Raw genomic sequence first — 19206 nt, 5'->3', positions numbered from 1 at the left:
TTTCCTCAGTCTGCCCTAGTTCCGTAATTACAACGAAGCCAAATCATGTGAATATACGAAGGATATTTACTTTCTTCACATCTCTTATGAGTCACATAAAAATTAACATATACAACACATATTTGAAATAAAACAACCCATTTATTTTTGTTTGCTTTCAATCTACAGTATATCGTATATATAACATATTATGTGTAAAACTTTAACAATTCGACGGCTAATCTAGAGTTAGTCAGTCAAAGTAGACAATTTTGTACATAATAATCGCTGTTAAACTTTGAAAAAATAGTAAATTAAAAATAATATAAAACAATTCGCTATCATTTATACGTACCTACCTACATAAATTATACTTACAATTAGTTATCTTACACTTACAGCAACAAATGCATACAGTACAATTACAGTGTGGAATATGATTTGTGTAGATCGTTCCATCTTGAATTCAAAGTCTCATAATTGAGACGTATGAATCGTCTTTCATAAATTTAGACCATATTGCGATTGCTGGAAACCTACAAACGCGGTAATAAACCGGATGAGTCACAACGGTATGATTTGTACAAAAATTAAAAAAAGGTCGAAATTATCTTGCTCTGTGGGCTTCTTTATCATCAGTGAGCAAGACGAGTATAATTCTCTATGGGAATATTACCAGTTTGGTTTCACCAAAATGTCAATATTCGACTTTTTCTGTGATAAGTAAATCGTAAAAATATCTCGATGACGATGGGAGATCCTACAATGTAAGAACGCACAATGCAGCTAACCTAACAGGCCCAACTTAAAAAAATGTATAATAATATTAAAGTTCAGTGGTAACTCCGTGCTGGTTGATTGAGACGTGATATGTGAGATGGTATCTCACACTGTATTTATTCAGATAGAGAGTTAAATCTAAGTAGAAAAATTTATACGAGGTTCATAGAGAAAATAAACTAACTCGTTTTAATACAATTGTTATAAAAACTGTAAAAATCCAGGGGGTTGTAAGATATGGTACAGAGAATTCTAGAGCAGACTCTATTTCCAAAAATAGGTAAAAATTTTTCCATAAAAAGGATCCGGAAGTAGTTCATTACTAAAGTTCAGAGTGTAAAATCTTTGCTTTACAACTTATCAGTTTCTAAATCGAAATTTGAGGTGAGTGCCACTCTTAAAGATACACACGATACGCTGTCTCAGTTGGAGCTGAAAATTTATACAATGATAATCCCTTTTGGGCATAATATATCCTTCACCTTGTATACGGTCAATTGCAGCTGAGATGTCATATATGTAAGTGTATATTTTTAAGAGTGATGCTCATCCCAAAGTTAAATTTACAAATTCTAAGAGCTATAAAGCAAACATTGAGAACTATGTTCTAACTGTAACAACCTGTATTTTAGTAACAACACACTTTCGGATCTGTGATTATAGAAATTTCGTTATCGCATTTTTTATGTAGAATTTGCCCTAAAATACTCTGGACAACATTTGCAACATCTTGTATATTAGGGATTATTTGGTCCAAAAAGATATGAAGATGCATAAGGAAAGGGAATTAATTGGTTCTTTGATATCAAGGTATGCTATTTTGATATTGATACTATAATCTATACATACAAGATTGTAATTCATTATAGAGTATATCAAGTCTTCAAAATAAAGAAGTTTTAGTAAAGTCGCTGGGACTCCCAGATGTAGTTTTCGTTTTGTGCATTTTCAAATTATTTAAAATTGTATAGGGTAACTCAAAAAAATTACACAAGTGTCAGTTTCGACTTTGTAAAATCGCTTTATCCCGAAGAATCTTGATATATTCCATAACAAATCAGAACCCTTTATAGGAAATACTACTTACTCTCCTCTTTTGTAATATGCTAAACAAAACAAGTAACAAAGCTTTTCGATTAAAGGTGATATGATGATAATGTATATTCTTATTAATAATACGCCGAACCTTCTGATTATACAACTACCTACATATTATGCGAACTAACAACATTATTTACCTGATATACGTCATAGTAGTACGCACCGTATTTTTGCTGCCGATTTAAGTAAATTATAATTTTATATTAGAATCGATTAATACCTAGTGACTAGTCCTTAAATTAGGCCGAATACTAAAGTACTGATATAGTGTATATAACAACTCCTGAACGCATATTATGCCCCTTAATATAATGTCCCCGACAGGTTACTTTTAACGTCACGTACCTGGTAGCATGTAATAGTATCATGCAGAATTACCGTAAATAAATATATGGAAGACGAGTCAGAGTAGCAGTAATGTCTAACATTAAGTCGTAGTAAGACTGGGATGCTCCTCATCCTGCACTGAGTGCAAAAAATACTTAAAAGACACGCTCCGGTTAGTTCTTGCTCGCAGGACTTAAAACTTACCGTTTCACAAGAAGAACATTTAATTTTAGCTGGTAACGAACTGGTATGGTCAGCATTTTGAAAAATTAATATAAAATCCCTGTTTGGGGCAATGTGCAATAAATAGACATGACTAGATAGAATATTTCAATAATAAGCATAATAATACGAATTAAAGTGTTATGCAATCTTCATGACGATTTCTTCATTCATACATATTTCTCTGTATGAGAATAAGTGGGTTTTAATAATAAGTCAGCCTCAAAACAACTGGAGGCCTCTTTGCACAAACAGCCAAGGCTAACTCCATTTTTATCTTTTTTTTACATATAGTTTTCGGAACTGTATTGAAACGCCGACGTTTATACCTGCTACCTTATCTATTAACCCAATGCTTCAACGCTTCTTCAAATTCGATAGTTTCCTTGTTCCTAACTTCTTGGTGTTCGCTCATGTCTTGGTGCAGGTCGAGGTTCTGTTGTGAGTCTTGGCCTCGGTGATGATTATCCTGCCTCGAGAACTGGAACAAAAATGGGTCTCTATATTCTTATGAACGAAACGCCATAAAGAGTATTTTATACAAAAAGGACTCAGGTTTATACAATGCCTGTACAAAGTGCATGTGTGATGGCCGTCACTGGACGAAGTACACTAAGCAAACGATTTTCCAATTCCGAAATGTTTTATTCATTTAAACGACAGCTAAATCTATTATAAGTACTATCATTTTGAATTAAAAATGGCGGCCCACTAATTTGAAGCCGCTTACAATACTCCGTCCAATTTAGGTCAGTGTCCAATAAAAATCGTCATTAGTGGGTAACTAAAGCATGGGATTTAGAGCCTGTCTCAGAATACAACTACCATGAAATATTAATAGGGGGTTCAAATGGTGAAAAATGTGCATTACACATGAAGCGGAAGCAGCGAATATAAGTACATATAACTCAGCTCAGGAGCAGGGCAATTACCAGTTATAAAAATGTCAATTGATGACGTAGCGAGGGACTTAACAATGATATCGTAATCTGGGTAAAGGTTAAAACCACACTCACTTGAACACTTTTGGTTATAACCATTTAGAACCGGTAAGTATGCCACTCTAACGCTCAGGATCCGCACGTCAGGACACTAAGCAAGAAACCCCAAAATCACACTTTCATGGCCTACCGTTCAGTAATATAAACAAAAAGTTATGCATTATTTCGAAAATGCCACTTTCCCAATAATAACTAAAAGCTTATATCATAAGTGAGCAGTTCCTTGTCAGTATCAGCCGCTTTCTTTTAACTTTTGACTTCGGATTAAAACACGTTATAATTAACCAAAATCACGTGAAAAGTTTAAAGAAAACAACTGTAGTTACTTTCAACTTTGACTCACCGTTCTACCAATTACTTGTATCAACACAAAAATGATCAAAGTACAAAATATCGAAAGGTAATCATGCAAATTACAGGTAGGTAGTACTATCGCTTAAGCAGCTACTTAATACTAGTTTAATATGATTAAATAAGTACGTAAGTAGGTATATTAAAACCAATTCTACAAAAGAAGTTCTACTGTACAATATTAACAAAAAGCATGCATTCTTTATCAGTAAGCGTGAGCGCGGGTTTGGTCGGCACATGGTGCAGACTATTCTTGTCTAACTGATGATCACCTGTTGGGCGAAAAACTCTTGTACTTCCTTCTCCGAAGAGGTCTCAAATACATTATTTTGTCCACCATGCTGCGACACTGGATAATGGATGCTTTGCATCTTAAAGTTTTGTCCGTGCACATAGTTTTGCGCTACCGCGTAACCCTGATTGACCTCCGGGGGACTTGGAGGGTGCCTGGCGCGCAACTCTTCGATGAAGTTAGCTTCCTGCATGTACCTGCGCTGAAGCTCTTGTTGCCATCCTCCGTCTGATTCTTCTTCGCCGTCGTCTTCAAAGTCTGAAGAAAGAGAAAAAGAGAAGCATGTATTTGCTGCGCGATGGGAAGAAAGGGAGGTTAATTATTATTTCCCTGGTTATATAATTGCAACCTCTTCATGAAAACTCAAAACAAATTTAATATAAATTAAGAAAACTGGTGGTAAGTTGTGTCAGCGGTGTTCTCTACTTGTTAATGAGTGCAACTTAAATTTAAATTAAACATTTCAAAGAAATGTTTCCTTCATAAATAAATCCACGATGGATTAAGTAAAGGATCTATACTTACTAACAAAAATTCGTTCTTATTGGTTTCAGGCCGCTGCAATATAACAATTATTCCATGCAGGCATCGGCATTCCAGAATCTACCATGCCACAGTTTTAGAGAGGTTGTCTATGCAAAATGTTGTTTGGTTGAATTAAAAAACAGAAACTAAAATGATAAATAAACTTACCTAGAAATCACAAATTTAAATCAAAAGTTGTCGTTTTTCAATACCTACTTTACAGAAAATAAAAACCACAAACTACATAGAGTGGATATCTCGATCAACTTCTGTGTGGATATAAACAAAATAGTGGCATGTCACAATACACACAAGCGAGTGTGGTTACATACTTGTAAATTGGGTAAACTTTAGTTGTTTTAACAGATTTTTTACGAAGTGACCGTTAATTTTTTTGTCATTTCACGTTTTAGTTGAATTATAAAGGTGGATTAGAAAGGGACATATGCTTCGAGAAAAGCTCCGCGCTTTTCCGCTTTTATTTAATCGACAATAACTTTTAAAATCACCTTTTTATATTAAATATGGAGTAGGAAAAACATAACTTAACAAAATAGGTGTTTTGTTTATTCATAAAAATAATATTACCAACATTAAGGAAGTATTCTAAATTGACAACAAATACGCTTTTATCTGTACATTCTTACAGAGGAAATAAAAACGCACAACTTAACAATAGTAAAAATGATATAAAAAAATATACATGCATTCTTAAAAGCAATTTAAATCACAAACTCTAATGAGTATATTCGAGAAACAGAGAATATTTATTTTTTTAAGAGATTTATAGACCAATAGTAATAATGGATGCCATGTACTTAACACTTGCGCGCCGATAATTCCTTTTCCGTGGGATAATTTAGATTCTTTTTTTAAACAAATATCATTCATTTTGAATTTCTCTAAGCTTCATTTTTGACCAAGAATACGGTAGTAATCGTTACTAACTCGCTTTTGGGCCAAATTATTGTTGTGCCAACTTTAGCGGGGACGCGTAGTTCCTTTTTATCTTGGAAATTGAGGCTTGCCATTGGTGCGTTGCTCCGTTTCCATGGAAACTATAAACCCGTCAAAGATTTCATCATTCAATAATTTGGCCCTTAATCAAATAATAACAACGCAGATACAAAGAAAATGTCTGTTCTTAATGGTTATTAAACAATCATAGAAGACATTAAAAGAATGAAAGACAATTACACGCACTCTACCTACTCGTACCTGAATTGAGCTCCCTAACCAACGTTGACATAGCATTCGTCACAGAATCTGCTGCCACTAAAAGATCGTTCCTTAAGGATCGTCCCACCGATCCCGGAGTTCCATTGCCGTTGGACCCTGAAATGATTGATACAATTCATACAATTCAATATTAGCAAGCCTGAAAATTGGTGTTTCAATTCAATGTCACACATTATTATAATCATTAATCATTAGACATAAAATAATTACCTCAACAATAAAATTACTGCTACATGAAATTTACCTATGTTGACATGAGTCGATCCACCTCCAAATGCGCTCCTTACATCCCCACCCACACCCATCAACGATGCGTCGTTATGCATGTTTCTCTCCGCTAAAGCATCACCCCTCCCACCTATACCCCCTAATGGCTGCACCATACCCAAAGGAATGTCACGTCTATCCCTTTCCCTCTCGGAAACCATGGGAGGTACAGAGTTGACCATGGAAGCGTTAGAAGATGGGGGCACGCCCAAGGGTGTTTGCGGAGCACTCCGTGAATTAGGTTGCGAGGTTGGAGTCGCTCCCGGCGGCAAGGGGGGCGACTTGGTGCTTCTCGGCGAGGAGTTTGGAGTGCTCCGAGGAGAGGATTGATGATTCTAAATAAGATTCGAAATTTACGACTGTGTAAAATGATATTTTTTGTTTCACACAACCATAAGTTACACCGTAAAAATGTCGCCTCCAGTAATATATTATGCACGTTATTACTCGACCAGGACATTCTGTCTACTGTTAATGTTACTTTACTGCATTATGAATGAAGACAGCACTTGATTAATAACACTATTTGCTATACCTTCAGCATTTTCATTAAGCCTTCAAGTTGAATCATCAGTTGTCTACGAGAGTCTTGAAGCGTAATTAAATGAGTTTCCAATTCGTCTTTACGCATTCGCAACGCGCGCAGTTCACTCATTAACACAGGGTTATCGGCACTGTGGGCTGACTCTAGTTCCTGTTGTCGCCTATAAAACAAAAAAAGGTACAAATTTTAAAAGAAGCCTTGCTGCTTCCATTATTATAACAATCCGAAAGCAGTACCTTAATCGAGCAATTTCCCTCATAATCTCCCGATTCTTCGCCTCTAATTGATTGATCAATTCCCTTTGCGCTCTTGTTGAATCCATTCCCAAACACGTTTCAGACGGCACTCGACCCTAAAATTATACACCTTTGATATTTCTTCCGATTATTGTTATGGAACTGAAGGATGTTCAAACAACATATTAATATAATCGTGAGTATCCAATTTTCCAAACCGATACCGCTTTTTGAAAATTTCCGTTCATATTTCAACTGAATTTGTACAAATTTTCTAATATGCTCCACAAATATGACGTATTCCTAATCAGGTAATTTTCCTTTCTTTCTATTCACCTAAATCGTAACGAGATACATTTAATAAGTGAAGAGCAAGTTAAAAGAAAAATGTTAAATAACAATTGCCACCACCAAGCTCAAGCCACAATCACTTACCAATAATCCATCTGGTGATAGAGAGTTTTTCCGGTATGTAGCACCTCGGGGCTAAAATAAGCAATTGCAAACAAGAGTTGACATAAAGCACATGAAATTAAGGCGGAAATAACACAAGAGTGAAGCAACTATATCGGCTCAATGTCCTTGTCCAAGAACAAATCTTACCATGCCTCCACGAGCCTCCTGAGCCAATTTGGCGGCGTACCTCGCGATTAATCTATGTTCGTCGTCTCGAGCGCTGTCCAAACTAAAGCAAAAAGATTAATTACTTATTTTTAAAATTTTTAAATTTACAAAGTGGTTCTCAGGTAACTGGGTGAATTTATTAGGAAAACCTGTATATGTCAAAAATACAGTCATTTTGAAAATCGTTGGAAAACCTTAGAGAAAATCTAGAAATTATAGCTTATTAAGCAATAACTTCTAGATAGAATAAAGTGAATTTTTGGCGTGTTTTCCGGCTACCCAGAGAGACACCTTATATAGAAAAGAACATTTACCTTCGAGCTGTAGACCGACTATCTAAACTTCCCATTCCATCGTACCCTGCAGTAAACTGACCATCTGGGAACCCATTGTGCGACGGTATGGGAGAAGGAGGACTGAAAATAAGGGCACCAACAAGTCATAACGATAACAATCCATAAATTAAATTTGTTACTTACACAATGTGTGATAAATTCAAAGTTTTCTCAGGTTGTTCTGGAAATCTTGGCAAGTTATTTCTTTGTTTGTCTGGCACACATCTAAATGACTTCCGCAAAGACTGCCCTATAGTTTTACTAGGGGACTAAATGCAACTCTATGAGCTCAACCCTCTAAAACACCACACATACTTACATAAGAAGCATATTCTTTAACTTGATGGTCCAAATTGTGGGGATTGGACACCCGACCCCTCCAGAAACAATCCTGGCATAAAGTATAGTGTGGGCATTTCTGACATCTATACCGGAAGCCAGTAAAATGGTCCCTTTGACAAGAGTCACATTGTATTGGATGTGCCACTATGAAGTTAATCCTAGTGAAAAGATAGTTAATTTAATTATGGTTAATTACCATTTTCAACGTTTGCTATGCGGTGCATCAAGGGAAGCCACACCAAACAGGGGGGCCCAGGATCAGACATCATAGTGTCCAGAAAATCATTTACAGTAACCTTAGAATTCTACAAATAATTGTTGGTGAACAATGAGCTCTGCCAACATTAACTAAAACTTACAGGACTAAATATTGATGCAGCTAATGTGTCAGTGTAACTAAAACTAGGAGACTCGTAAACCGCGGCTGGCAGAGCCTGCACTTCCTGGAGATACTCATTAAACCTCCACTGAATCAATAAGCCATTACTGTCAGATATTTGTGAGAAAATGTCTAAAAAATTGTGCCAGTGACTTCAATGAACACATTCAAGACAAAGTCAAACTTACAGCGTAATTTATCCATCAGTTTTCCTGCACATAAAGTGGCTAAAGCAACTTTAATGGAAAACACCCGAATTTTTCCCACATTATCCCTAAAAAAAATAAGCAAAACTACTGATAATATGCAAAAAGCTAGTTGATTGAAGATTCAACTTTAAATAAAGACAATTGAACCCTATTGAATCAGATTAATCAATAAATGTGACTTAGTTAATTATTATTTAGCCGAAACTTACACTGTGGCATATGCAGCCAATAGCCAATTTAGTAACAAGCTTGAGCAGACATCTACATGGGCCTGTTGAGTAGGAGGAGCACGTTTATTTAGGCTGTGATACAATGAACATAGGAGAGTTTCTAGTCGGGCTACACTAAGTTCTGCTGATGGTTCCAAGGCATGTAAACCTTGCTCTCGAAAAGCTTCTATTACATTCCATATGTCCACAGCATGTACTGTAATAACTTTATTTTATTCAACTTAATGGCTTCAATAACAAGCATTCCAAAATCATTTCTTGAGGGATTCATAGATTTGTTTTGAGTTTCCTAAAAATTGCTCTAAAATCTAATTTCAAGAGCAGATATGGATGAGGTAGTCTTTATTTGGTACTACTGGCAACATCCAATTGTGTTCAAGTTCCTGCTTGATCCTTAATTCAAAGTTGATCATTCAAGTGTGATTAATTAAAGTCTAATTTCTGATTTCACAAATAATTTATGGAGATATTCCAGATCACAATAAAAGCAGTAAGTCAAAAACCCTATTAGTTAAATTTGTTTATCTTATCCATGGTGATAATAGTAATGTTATAATTCAATTAAGTCTATGACCATTGATAAAATTAATTGATAAAGTACTTAGATACTTACAGCTGACTTTTTTCTGTATGAATCTGAGCTTTGTAGCTGTTCTGTAAGATGCAAATCTAATAAGGTCAAAGTTATGGGCACTCATTTCATGTATAAGGGCAAGTCGATGATCTGAGGATCCAGGTAGCCCTTCTTGGCTTTGCATCATGCTAAAACATTCTCCTGCTATTTATTGTACTTGAAACTGATTTTTCTTCAATAATTCGCAATAGAAAACAATAATATCTGTGAGGGCTCTTTTAAATCTAGGGGATCTATCGAAATCGGTGTTTGCGCGTTAGGTAACTATTAATCCAAAATTAATAAATGAAACCGTACAAATCCTACCTGAAGCCGTTTTCTACACTTTAAATTAGGTTAATAAAACACCCACTTCATGCACAAATTTTAAATATTTACTGATTTTAAAATCGGAAAAACTGACCCTCCGCCATTTTCTGAACTATATATTTTTCGTCAATGTCCATAATGTCTAATGTCAAATAGCCACAATTAACTTTCCTATCACTCAGCAACCCAACATACACGACTTAACACTGCTCATACATGCGAAAACAAAAACATTGATGGACATTTTAATATTTATTTACTTAACTTTTTTTACATTGATAATATCTAATCTAACAAAAATTACTGTGAAAATATTTTCGGGAGTACGTTTAATTTCTAAAACTTAAAAAACTATTTATTCATGGTCCTTTGTTATTTCCGGCGTTCCTGGCTGCTACATAGGCGGCATAAACTTGTTGATAGTCTGAAGCATAACCATTGCAATACTCACAATAACCTGGAGGTCCTCGAGGACCTGGTACACCCTGATGACCAGGAGTTCCTGAATATTTAGATTTTAGTCCAATTAGTGTGCAATTGAAAAAAAAGAAAAATTTACCAGATCTTCCTGGCTCCCCTCTCTCCCCAGGTCTTCCAGGCAAACCTTCGCCTGGACTTCCTGAGGGACCTATTAATTTTTTTTTAAATTTGATATTGTAAAAACGCTTCTATTTAAATTTTCTATTAGAAAAACAATCGAATTCAGATGCCAATTTTTCTTATAATAGATATCAAATATTTGTTTTTGTTATTATTATCATAAACATCCTTGTATTTACCTGGAGACCCTCTAGGTCCTACAGGCCCTTCGATTCCAATCCCTTCTATTCCTCGATCCCCCTTTTCTCCCTTCTCACCCGGTGTCCCGGCAGGACCTGGAAGTCCAATTGCTCCAGAGAGACCCATAAAACCCCGCTCCCCTGGCAGACCTGGAGGCCCTGGATTTCCTATTACAAATATGTATATGTAATTCTAATATGGAGCCCAGTAAACGATGACTATTTAATAGAATAAATCCTACCTGAAGGGCCAGGGATTCCTGGTGGTCCTGGTTTGCCAGGAGCGAAAGACCCTGGTGGCCCTGGAGGTCCAGTAAGAACTTCTGATAAATCAGCCAATTCGTCTACGAAAATAATGATGGGTAATAAAGTGGGTAGTAATAACGTAATTTTTCGCAACCGGTTACAAAAAATGATTTTTTACAACTGGTGCTGAAAAGTTCTATCAAGAACTCTGAAGAATTTTTCTTTTCGTAACTGAATGTGAAAAATAAAAAAACATGTTTTTATACTGTATTATTACGTTACACACACATCAAAGTCTAAATTAGAAAAAATCCCGTATGAAACGTGTTAGGAAATCAATATTTTGTGTAACTCGCTGAGCTCGTCCTGCAGAATTATCCTTGTCTACTATTTTTGTTTGTATGGTACTTTTTCAAATTAGGTATATAAATAGTTATTACTTTACTTGAATGAAATAATCTTACCTCTTAAAACAGCCACACATATTTCTCGAATTTCGCTTTCCGAGACGCTTCTTCCCTGTAGCAAAAAAAGTAAAAAACCAAATCAAACCCAAACCATCGAATAACAATAGATTTGTTGTGTTGGACAGTGTATACATATTTTTGAATGAACCGCTATAAATCAGTTCGGAATGGGTCTCTATGGACATGTAATGTTGCTTCCTAGTTCTTCAGCAGAAGAATAATGGAGGATAGAAGGAGATGTAATGAAAATCTGCGTGCAGTCGGGCAAACTACCAATCCAAATATGCTGTCAATATTGTCAAATACGGGCCAATTGCACCACGATCTCTGAGCGGAGTGAGGGTAATAATTCAAATAATAAAATAACCGTTTTTCAATTTCTCAAAGCAGCCATAGAGAAAAGTTGAAAGGTTGAGTACTGTTTATTAGTGATTTGACATCCAAAAAAGGTATTTTTTGGTGAGATATACGATATTTTATTAACAGTTCATAGTGTAGACTCATATAAGGTAAGTTTACAAATATTTTCTTGTCTTTCAGGCATAGAATTAAGAGGAACACCAGCAAAAAAAAATGAGTTATTTATGGATATTTTCGCAAAAAAAACAAATTAGAATTTCTTATTTAAAGATTCTATTCGTACAGATATCTACTGTGGGTATCCATGTGCTTTAAATTGTCTGTCTGTATGTTATTCTACAGAATTACTAGGAGATAAATTTTGTTATGTACTGCAGCATTTTGAACAAGATCTTTGTTTTGATTCGGTAATACTGACCGTAGACTTCACTTTATCATAGGGAACAATTCGTAAGGACGCCTTATTAAAGATAAAAACATCATGTCTCGCATGGCCGAACTAAACGATCAAGAAAATTCAATAAGCTCCAGAATTGGGAGAAAAGTACTGGTTGAAGCACCAGTTCAACCCAATAAAAGGGCATTAGGAGATCGCCTAAATACATTACATCTTCCCAAACATGAAATTGCCAAAAAAGATGTTATGGCACCTCCAGTAGGAGTCGCGCTACGACAGAATGTGGCAGTAAAAAAAGTGCTGGTAGTAAAGAAGGTGAGAGCAGTCACAATTAGGTATACAACTTTAAATATGGAAATTCAAACATTTATTCAGGACAACAACAAAGACAATGGCAGGAAACCTGTTCGACAAGAAAGTTTATTAAAGCAAATCTCCCAAGTTCCCACTAAACAAAAATTAGACTCAACAACATCAGCATTAGCCACGTCCAAACCGCCTGGTGTTTATGATCCTGATGAAGGCACCAAAGATGATCCTCAAATGGTCACAGAATACATTCATGACATTTTAACTTATTTGCAACGCATAGAAGTCAAGTACCCTATAAGGGAAAAGTTCATGGAAAACATGAAAGTCAATCCAAAGATGAGATTTACACTGGTCAGCTGGTTGGTAGACGCTCATAGGAATTTTAATTTGGAACTGGACACCTTGCATCTATGTGTTTCCATACTGGATCGGTTTTTACAGGTATATTAATTAATTTAATTACTATCATCTATTAATTTAAGTTTGACAACTGCATCTGCAAAAACTCTGACTTAGTGTCTGAAACAACCACTAATATTTATTCAATCACTTGTGTTTCTTGCCCAATCAGCTCTGTAAACGATTCCATGCATGTTGCCCCTTCACTTCTGGTGTAGACTAATCCTTTTTCCTTTATTACTTAGTATATACCCTTTTTTTAACTTCATATTCAGTTCATTGTGAATCAATATGGCTGTCCTATTAATTGCCTATAAGGCATGTCGATTATTTTAGGTACTTCTTTTTCTATGGGTGTGCTCTTTCCATTACAGTTGGTCATATTAAAGCTTCTAAGTAATTTCTCTATACATCCTATTTGCTGAAATTTAATTTTATTCTCATCTTTTCTGGTAATCTTCATTCCTAAAACTTTTCCTTCCTAAGTTATTCCTAAAGCTTCTCTCAAATCTTTTGTGAGAAAATATCTATTTCTTGAGTAATTCTGTTGTCTCCTCCATTTGTGAAAATGTAAAGCTGTTGCATTGCCAAATCAAAGCAATAAAGTACACTTTTCAGCACACTACCAAGAAAAAATATTTCCTTTGCCTATTGCAAAATATACCCATTCTGTGGCTGAATTTTTTAAAATTTTAAATGGAACACTCAATATCACCCATTTTAGAATCCATGTTATCTTCACAAGTAAATAACAAAAAAATATATATATTAAGTCCTCTCACTGTACTGACCTCTTTGCTGAGGTAAGGGGGACATACCATAATAGAGCATAATAGACCTAATATAATAGGTCTAAGGATAACCTTATGAATTTTATTAATTTGAAAATAATAATTGAGGTTTTTCCAGGCAAACAAATCGGTGGATCGCAGCAACTTGCAATTAGTTGGTGTTGCCGCCCTCTTGCTCTCTGCCAAATACGAGGAAATTTACATGCCCTCCCTTAGCGACTTCGTCTATATATGCGATGGCGCCTTCACCAGCCAACAGATCATACAAATGGAGCTGAAAATTGTCAAATGTCTCGATTTCCGCATGGGCTGGCCATTGTCCATATACTTCCTGAGGCGCTACAGCAAAGTGGGTTTGGTCAAGTCGGAACAGCATTCGTTGGCAAAATACATTTTAGAACTTGCCCTGCTAGAATACACTTTATGCCACGTGAGGCCCTCTCTACAAGCGGCCGCGGCCTGTTGCCTTGCGATCGCCGTCATTAACGAAAGCATAGATCCCATGAAAGCCTGGAGTCCCACTTTGATTTACTACACGAAGTACAAGTACGCGGATTTCAAAGATATAGTCTCTGAGTTTGCTCAGAACATCATTAAGGCTAAGACTTGCAAGTATGACATGGTGAGAATGAAATATTCCGATGCAAAATACAGCAAAATTAGCTTAAACTGTAAGTTGGATGGGCCACTAATTCGAAAACTGACAACGTCGCCTGTGCTGAGTAAAAAATAAGACTGGACTAGTTTATAACGATAGATAAGTGTGTGATTGTGTTATTTTAGTATTAATATTATTATTTTTATTATTAGATTTTATACCTACATCATTTGATTATTGCGTACTAGATTTATGTGAAATTTCGAACATTTTTACATTTGTTTTATGTTATAGTAAGTGTGATTAATAAGTTGTCTCCGGCGTTTTATGTCGGCTCTCCCGGTGTAATACGAAATCAAGTTCTTCTAAGTGGTAATATATATTGTATAAAACTTTAGCCAAATAAAATTTTGTTTCATAATAAAATCGGTATTTCAAAGTATCTTACGCTTATCTTACGCCGACACACATTTTTATCTGCAGTGAGGACGTTACTGATTAGATGACTAAAATACTGTGTATTTCATCATTTCCTCGTATTTTTACTTACCGGTTGCCCTGCCACACCTGGATTTCCCGGTGGACCTCTCTGCCCTGAGGCACCTGAAGTTCCAGGATTTCCGTCTTTACCGGGAAACCCTGGCATGCCCATAGGCCCCTCAGGCCCTTGTTCTCCCGGCGAGCCGCGTTCACCTGGCTAAAAATAATTGTTGGTTTACAAATTTTCAATTTATTTATGCGAAACTTACGACTCCCGGAACGCCAGGTACTCCTCTCGGGCCGTGTACTCTGCCATAGTGGCCGTCAATTAGAGTGGAAACTTCCCCGGGAGGTCCCGGCTCCCCTGCAGGTCCAGATTTTCCTTCGGGCCCGGGCAAACCAGGTAAACCATCGAAACCTCTTTCGCCTTTTAGGCCTGGAATGCCAGGCTCTCCCTAAAATAAATATATTAGTCAAATAAAAGAATTTTAATAGTCCATTCAAAATGAAATATCTATTTAATTTTTCTTAGCTCAGGTACCTTGCTCCCTACTGGACCCGGTATTCCTGGCAATCCATCCAGCCCTGGTGGCCCCGTAATTCCATTCCCTGACAAACCACTAATACCAGGCAAACCTGGAGGTCCCTAAGGTTAAAATTTTATTCAGTGATTTGCGAGTAAAGTTCGAGTGGGCGGATGTCCATACATAATCGCGGACACGAATGGTATATTGAAATATCTCTTTAATAGTGGAGTAACTTACTGGATAACCAGGCCTTCCATCCTCACCCCTTTCGCCTCTAATGCCTTGTGGACCTGGCAAGCCTTGAGGTCCAGGGAATCCTCTTTCACCCTGCAGACCCTTCATCAATGCAAGGTTTGTTTTTTTATTATCTAGCAATGCAAGTGATAATGATTCAAAGTTCTTACATTAGTGCCATTGTATCCTGGAGGCCCTCGAGGACAGACCACATTGCAAGTTGGTTGCGGGCTGGGAAATGATGGTACAGGTGCTGGTACTCTTTGTGGGTGTAATGGGTTCTGTTCGGAAATATTGTCCTATCGAACAATATAACAAAGATTTTTTTAAATAAGTTACTATTTAAATCAGGGATCTACCGTTGGAATTTCTAAGCACAGCTCTCTTTGCGGTTTAGTTGGATCACAGCTCATTAGCATCCATTGCAAATCGATCTAATGTATGTACAGAGAGGTTTAGATAAAAAATATGTAATAAAAATTACTAAAAATGTAGACGTACACGGTGCACGTCTTTCAAGCAGTTGAATTTAGTTTTTGAATTAAAATTAAATTAATAATAATTAATATAAATTGAGAACTTTGTGTTTTATTGTGAAAAACGTGTACTTTGTAGTATCTATTTACCGGAACAGTTTCCCTTGAATTTGCATATTTAGAAATTGAAATATTGCCATTAATATCAATGGGACCTCGTAGCTCTAAGGGTTTCTCAAACAGGTCTTTACAATCAACAAATAGAGAAACCCTGTCTCTGTATACACCAAAATGGATTTTATGCCAATTTCTGTCAAATACCTGAAACAGTTATTTACCTAAGAAATGGGAAAAATGATGCTTTACCGCACGCTCGTAGGAAAAAATAAGATTATTAAATTTAATTACCAACAGTATTAATTACAATTCTAAAATTTAAAAAGTTAACGACCCTGCCAGGATTCGAACCTGGAATCTTCTGATCCGTAGTCAGACGCGTTATCCGTTGCGCCACAGGGCCTTGAAAGGCCGTTACGTATGCAACGTATAAAATCGACTGAAGACAAAAGTAAAAAAATATTTTATTTTACATTAATAATTACAGATTAATTAAAATTATAATAAATAAACCTACCTTAGCATTATTAAATCTTAACGTTTGCAACTGTCCCTCGTAATTCTGAATTGCAAAATCAATGCTTTGCCTTCTGGGATTTAAAGCTACTAAAAATCGTGGTTTTTGTTCTATATCCGATACTCGTATCATATGCCATGTGCTTCTGGTTTGGTGTCTTGAACGAAAGGTTGAAATAAAGGAAAATTGTTCTGGCAATCCCAAAGGAAACACGTTTCTGAAAGTTTAAGTTAAAATATATTCTAGGAGGCCATATTCAACAAGCCCGGCTAGCTCAGTCGGTAGAGCATGAGACTCTTAATCTCAGGGTCGTGGGTTCGAGCCCCACGTTGGGCGTAACTTTTTTTTCCATTTTTAAATTAATTCCTAATTTATTTTATATAAAATCTTTCACAAAAAGTTTAACATGTAATTAAGTACTTTAGGAAAATACCTTGTGGGCACTGTTAAATCAGCATGTCTCTCCAACCGATAAGCGGTCTGTAGTGAGGTAGACCCGGTAACTTTATTAACTCCCGAATATTGGGTTTCTAATAAATCGAGCCTAAATTGACGGATAAAATCGTAAGCCTGCAGATCATCGTCGCCTATTTTATAGTCTGCACATGGACCACTTATCTCCTGTTCTAAGATATTCAGTTCTAAAAATATTAGCGAAATAAATTCATTATTAGAGGAACGTTTATTAAGAATCCTTATGGTGCTGGGTAAAAATGAAGAACGTGATTAAATACCTACTTACGGCAGTTTATTCCAATTATATAATACAACCAAATAAGGTATGTTCCATGTCCCCATCTGAAAGTTAGTAATTTATAGGAAGTTAACTATTTATTATTGGCAGTTGTATCGATTATTTAGCTAAATTGTCAAGGGTAGAATGATAGGTGCAATTGATCCTTTTTAGAAAGTTTGCACGAATGCAAAAAGTACCCCCTATTAAAATAGTCAAAATGCCCTTTGATTTAAATTGAAAACCTAACTGAATAAACATATAAGTACATAAGTTATAACCCTCTAATGCCAATCAGTTGTGCAAAATACCTTTACCTCCATTCTCTGGACCAAAAAAACCCTTAAACCGCCATTTTCTCAATTATAATTTTTAACGTGAAAAGTGTTTTTTCTGAAAATCTGAAAAAAATCATACATATATAGAAAACCCTCGCGCATTCGCCATATTTTGTTCGTTTTTTTTCTGTTAATTCTAACCTAAAAACAATTTTTAAAATTTCAAAATGGAATAACTTTTTTTCAGAATGGGCCGCAGATCCAGTATTTTCTTCTAATGATGGGCATTTTTATAGCAAGTCTAAGTGTATACATATAAAATATATCACTTTTCAAGCTGCGCCATGTTGAAAAATACAAAAAATTCGATCTTTTGTAATTTTTTTCAATACCGAATTAAACATTTTGGCTTTTTTGGGCATTTAATGCATTTTTTATAATCCAATAGTATCTATTTAAATAACAGCAACTGAAAAATGCTTAATTCGGTATTGTAATGGTGCAGCTTGAAAAGTGACACGTTTTATATACACTTAGACTTGCTATAAAAATGCCCATCATTAAAAGAAAATACTGAATCTGGAGCCCATTCTGAAAAAAAGTTATTCCATTTTGAAATTTTAAAAATTATTTTTAGATTAGAATTAGCAGATAAAAAAAACGAAAACAATATGAGGAATGCGCGAGAGTTTCCTATATATGCGTGATTTTTTTCAGATTTTCAGAAAAAACAGTCATGTTAAAACTTATAATTGAGAAAATGGCGATTTAAAGGTTTTTTTGGTCCAGGGGATGGAGGTAAAGGTATTTTGCACAAATGATTAGCATTAGAGGGTTATAGCTTATATACTTATATGCCCATTCAGTTAGGTTTTCAATTTAAATCAAAAGGCATTTTGATTATCTTAATAGGGGGTACTTTTTAATTAGAGTAGCGTACGAATGGCCCACAGTGCACCATTTACCTGTTTTTTGAGATTAAGCTGCATTACAGTAACGTTGTCCAAAATTCGTTAAACGAGTTGAATTTAAGAAAGGAATTTTATTAATCACATCGTCAAATAATACGGTCGTAAAATAGAAATATTTCCGTTTGTCGTAACATTGCAAGGGTGGCCAGGAAAATTATCGCGATAATCGCATTACTGCAAATTGCCTTTGTAATTTGTTTGCTGCAACGTAACAGAGAGAAACCAGTATCTTCTTGTATCGAAATATGAAATTTTATGCGTGAATGAAATTTTCACTTTATTTACGTAATAAAATTGCGTACGTAAATCAATTAGTATTTGAAATTGTCTATTAACCCAAATGCGTTACATGAAAAAGCCATATTTGACGTATGATTTCATCTCTATTAGTACATTTTTTTTAACTAATACAATATTATTTCTTTTACGTTTATAATTTGGTTTGTTACAGACGGTTCGACGATTATACATTGTCCGTATCTAGAGCTTGACCATGCAGCTGACGGCAACCATAAAAGATGCGAGGTCTATTAAATTAAGGCAAATGTTCTCAAATTCATGTTGTTTTAAATTGGAGCCAAAATGTTCCGTTTGTAGT

The 19206-nt window shown here is 35.5% G+C and overlaps 3 protein-coding genes and 2 non-coding genes across 9 annotated transcripts; 2 read left to right on the top strand and 3 right to left on the bottom strand.

Annotated features, from left to right (window-relative positions):
• Positions 1-121: 121 nt before the first annotated feature.
• On the bottom strand, positions 122-10073 carry Dyb (Dystrobrevin). Of its 5 annotated transcripts, XR_010752109.1 has the most exons (18): positions 9924-10073; positions 9597-9745; positions 8963-9179; positions 8733-8818; positions 8525-8676; positions 8362-8470; positions 8143-8309; positions 7968-8092; positions 7803-7904; positions 7468-7549; positions 7300-7350; positions 6865-6980; positions 6620-6788; positions 6062-6419; positions 5797-5913; positions 4034-4311; positions 1847-2890; positions 122-897 (listed from the first exon to the last, which is right to left on the bottom strand). XR_010752109.1 is itself a non-coding variant. In XM_066389630.1 (17 exons), the coding sequence occupies exons 2-17, from the start codon at positions 9742-9744 to the stop codon at positions 2747-2749; spliced, it is 2421 nt and encodes an 806-aa protein (XP_066245727.1). In that variant the 5' UTR covers position 9745; positions 9924-10073; the 3' UTR covers positions 122-2746. The 5 variants fall into 5 exon arrangements, 4 of the variants coding, with proteins under 4 accessions (XP_066245727.1, XP_066245728.1, XP_066245730.1 ...); XM_066389630.1 differs by having other exon boundaries at positions 122-2890; XM_066389631.1 differs by lacking the exon at positions 7300-7350 and having other exon boundaries at positions 122-2890.
• A 92-nt stretch (positions 10074-10165) lies between these two features.
• Positions 10166-17453, bottom strand: LOC136408572 (collagen alpha-1(IX) chain-like). Its single transcript, XM_066389640.1, has 15 exons — positions 17369-17453; positions 17060-17267; positions 16627-16843; positions 16143-16313; positions 15876-15950; positions 15687-15815; positions 15520-15609; positions 15297-15401; positions 15025-15210; positions 14826-14972; positions 11416-11470; positions 10948-11049; positions 10706-10873; positions 10486-10554; positions 10166-10428 (listed from the first exon to the last, which is right to left on the bottom strand). Exons 3-15 carry the CDS (start codon positions 16756-16758, stop codon positions 10286-10288), a joined length of 1572 nt encoding a protein of 523 aa, XP_066245737.1. The 5' UTR covers positions 16759-16843; positions 17060-17267; positions 17369-17453; the 3' UTR covers positions 10166-10285.
• CycB (Cyclin B) lies at positions 11753-14701 on the top strand. Its single transcript, XM_066389644.1, has 4 exons — positions 11753-11927; positions 12219-12490; positions 12551-12928; positions 13796-14701. Exons 2-4 carry the CDS (start codon positions 12260-12262, stop codon positions 14408-14410), a joined length of 1224 nt encoding a protein of 407 aa, XP_066245741.1. The 5' UTR covers positions 11753-11927; positions 12219-12259; the 3' UTR covers positions 14411-14701.
• Positions 16440-16512, bottom strand: TRNAR-ACG (transfer RNA arginine (anticodon ACG)). Its single transcript has one exon. It is a non-coding gene; the product is annotated as a tRNA-Arg (tRNA).
• Positions 16890-16962, top strand: TRNAK-CUU (transfer RNA lysine (anticodon CUU)). The gene has a single exon. It is a non-coding gene; the product is annotated as a tRNA-Lys (tRNA).
• Positions 17454-19206: the final 1753 nt, after the last annotated feature.

Source organism: Euwallacea similis, chromosome 4, assembly GCF_039881205.1.
Source record: "Euwallacea similis isolate ESF13 chromosome 4, ESF131.1, whole genome shotgun sequence".
NCBI classification, from domain to species: domain Eukaryota; kingdom Metazoa; phylum Arthropoda; class Insecta; order Coleoptera; family Curculionidae; genus Euwallacea; species Euwallacea similis.
This window is presented reverse-complemented; position numbering and strand designations above follow the sequence as displayed.

Coding starts and splice junctions, on each gene's coding strand:
- Dyb (XM_066389630.1), bottom strand. CDS start 9,744: ATGATGCAAAGCCAAGAAGGGCTACCTGGATCCTCAGATCATCGACTT. Junction 8,471..8,524: donor CTGCATCAATATTTAGTCCT/GTAAGTTTTAGT, acceptor AATTATTTGTAG/AATTCTAAGGTTACTGTAAA. Junction 6,789..6,864: donor AGGGAAATTGCTCGATTAAG/GTACTGCTTTCG, acceptor TTTGTTTTATAG/GCGACAACAGGAACTAGAGT.
- CycB (XM_066389644.1), top strand. CDS start 12,260: ATGTCTCGCATGGCCGAACTAAACGATCAAGAAAATTCAATAAGCTCC. Junction 12,491..12,550: donor AAGTGCTGGTAGTAAAGAAG/GTGAGAGCAGTC, acceptor ACATTTATTCAG/GACAACAACAAAGACAATGG. Junction 12,929..13,795: donor TACTGGATCGGTTTTTACAG/GTATATTAATTA, acceptor AGGTTTTTCCAG/GCAAACAAATCGGTGGATCG.
- LOC136408572 (XM_066389640.1), bottom strand. CDS start 16,758: ATGATACGAGTATCGGATATAGAACAAAAACCACGATTTTTAGTAGCT. Junction 15,402..15,519: donor ATGGAAGGCCTGGTTATCCA/GTAAGTTACTCC, acceptor TTTTAACCTTAG/GGACCTCCAGGTTTGCCTGG. Junction 15,211..15,296: donor CGGGTCCAGTAGGGAGCAAG/GTACCTGAGCTA, acceptor TATTTATTTTAG/GGAGAGCCTGGCATTCCAGG.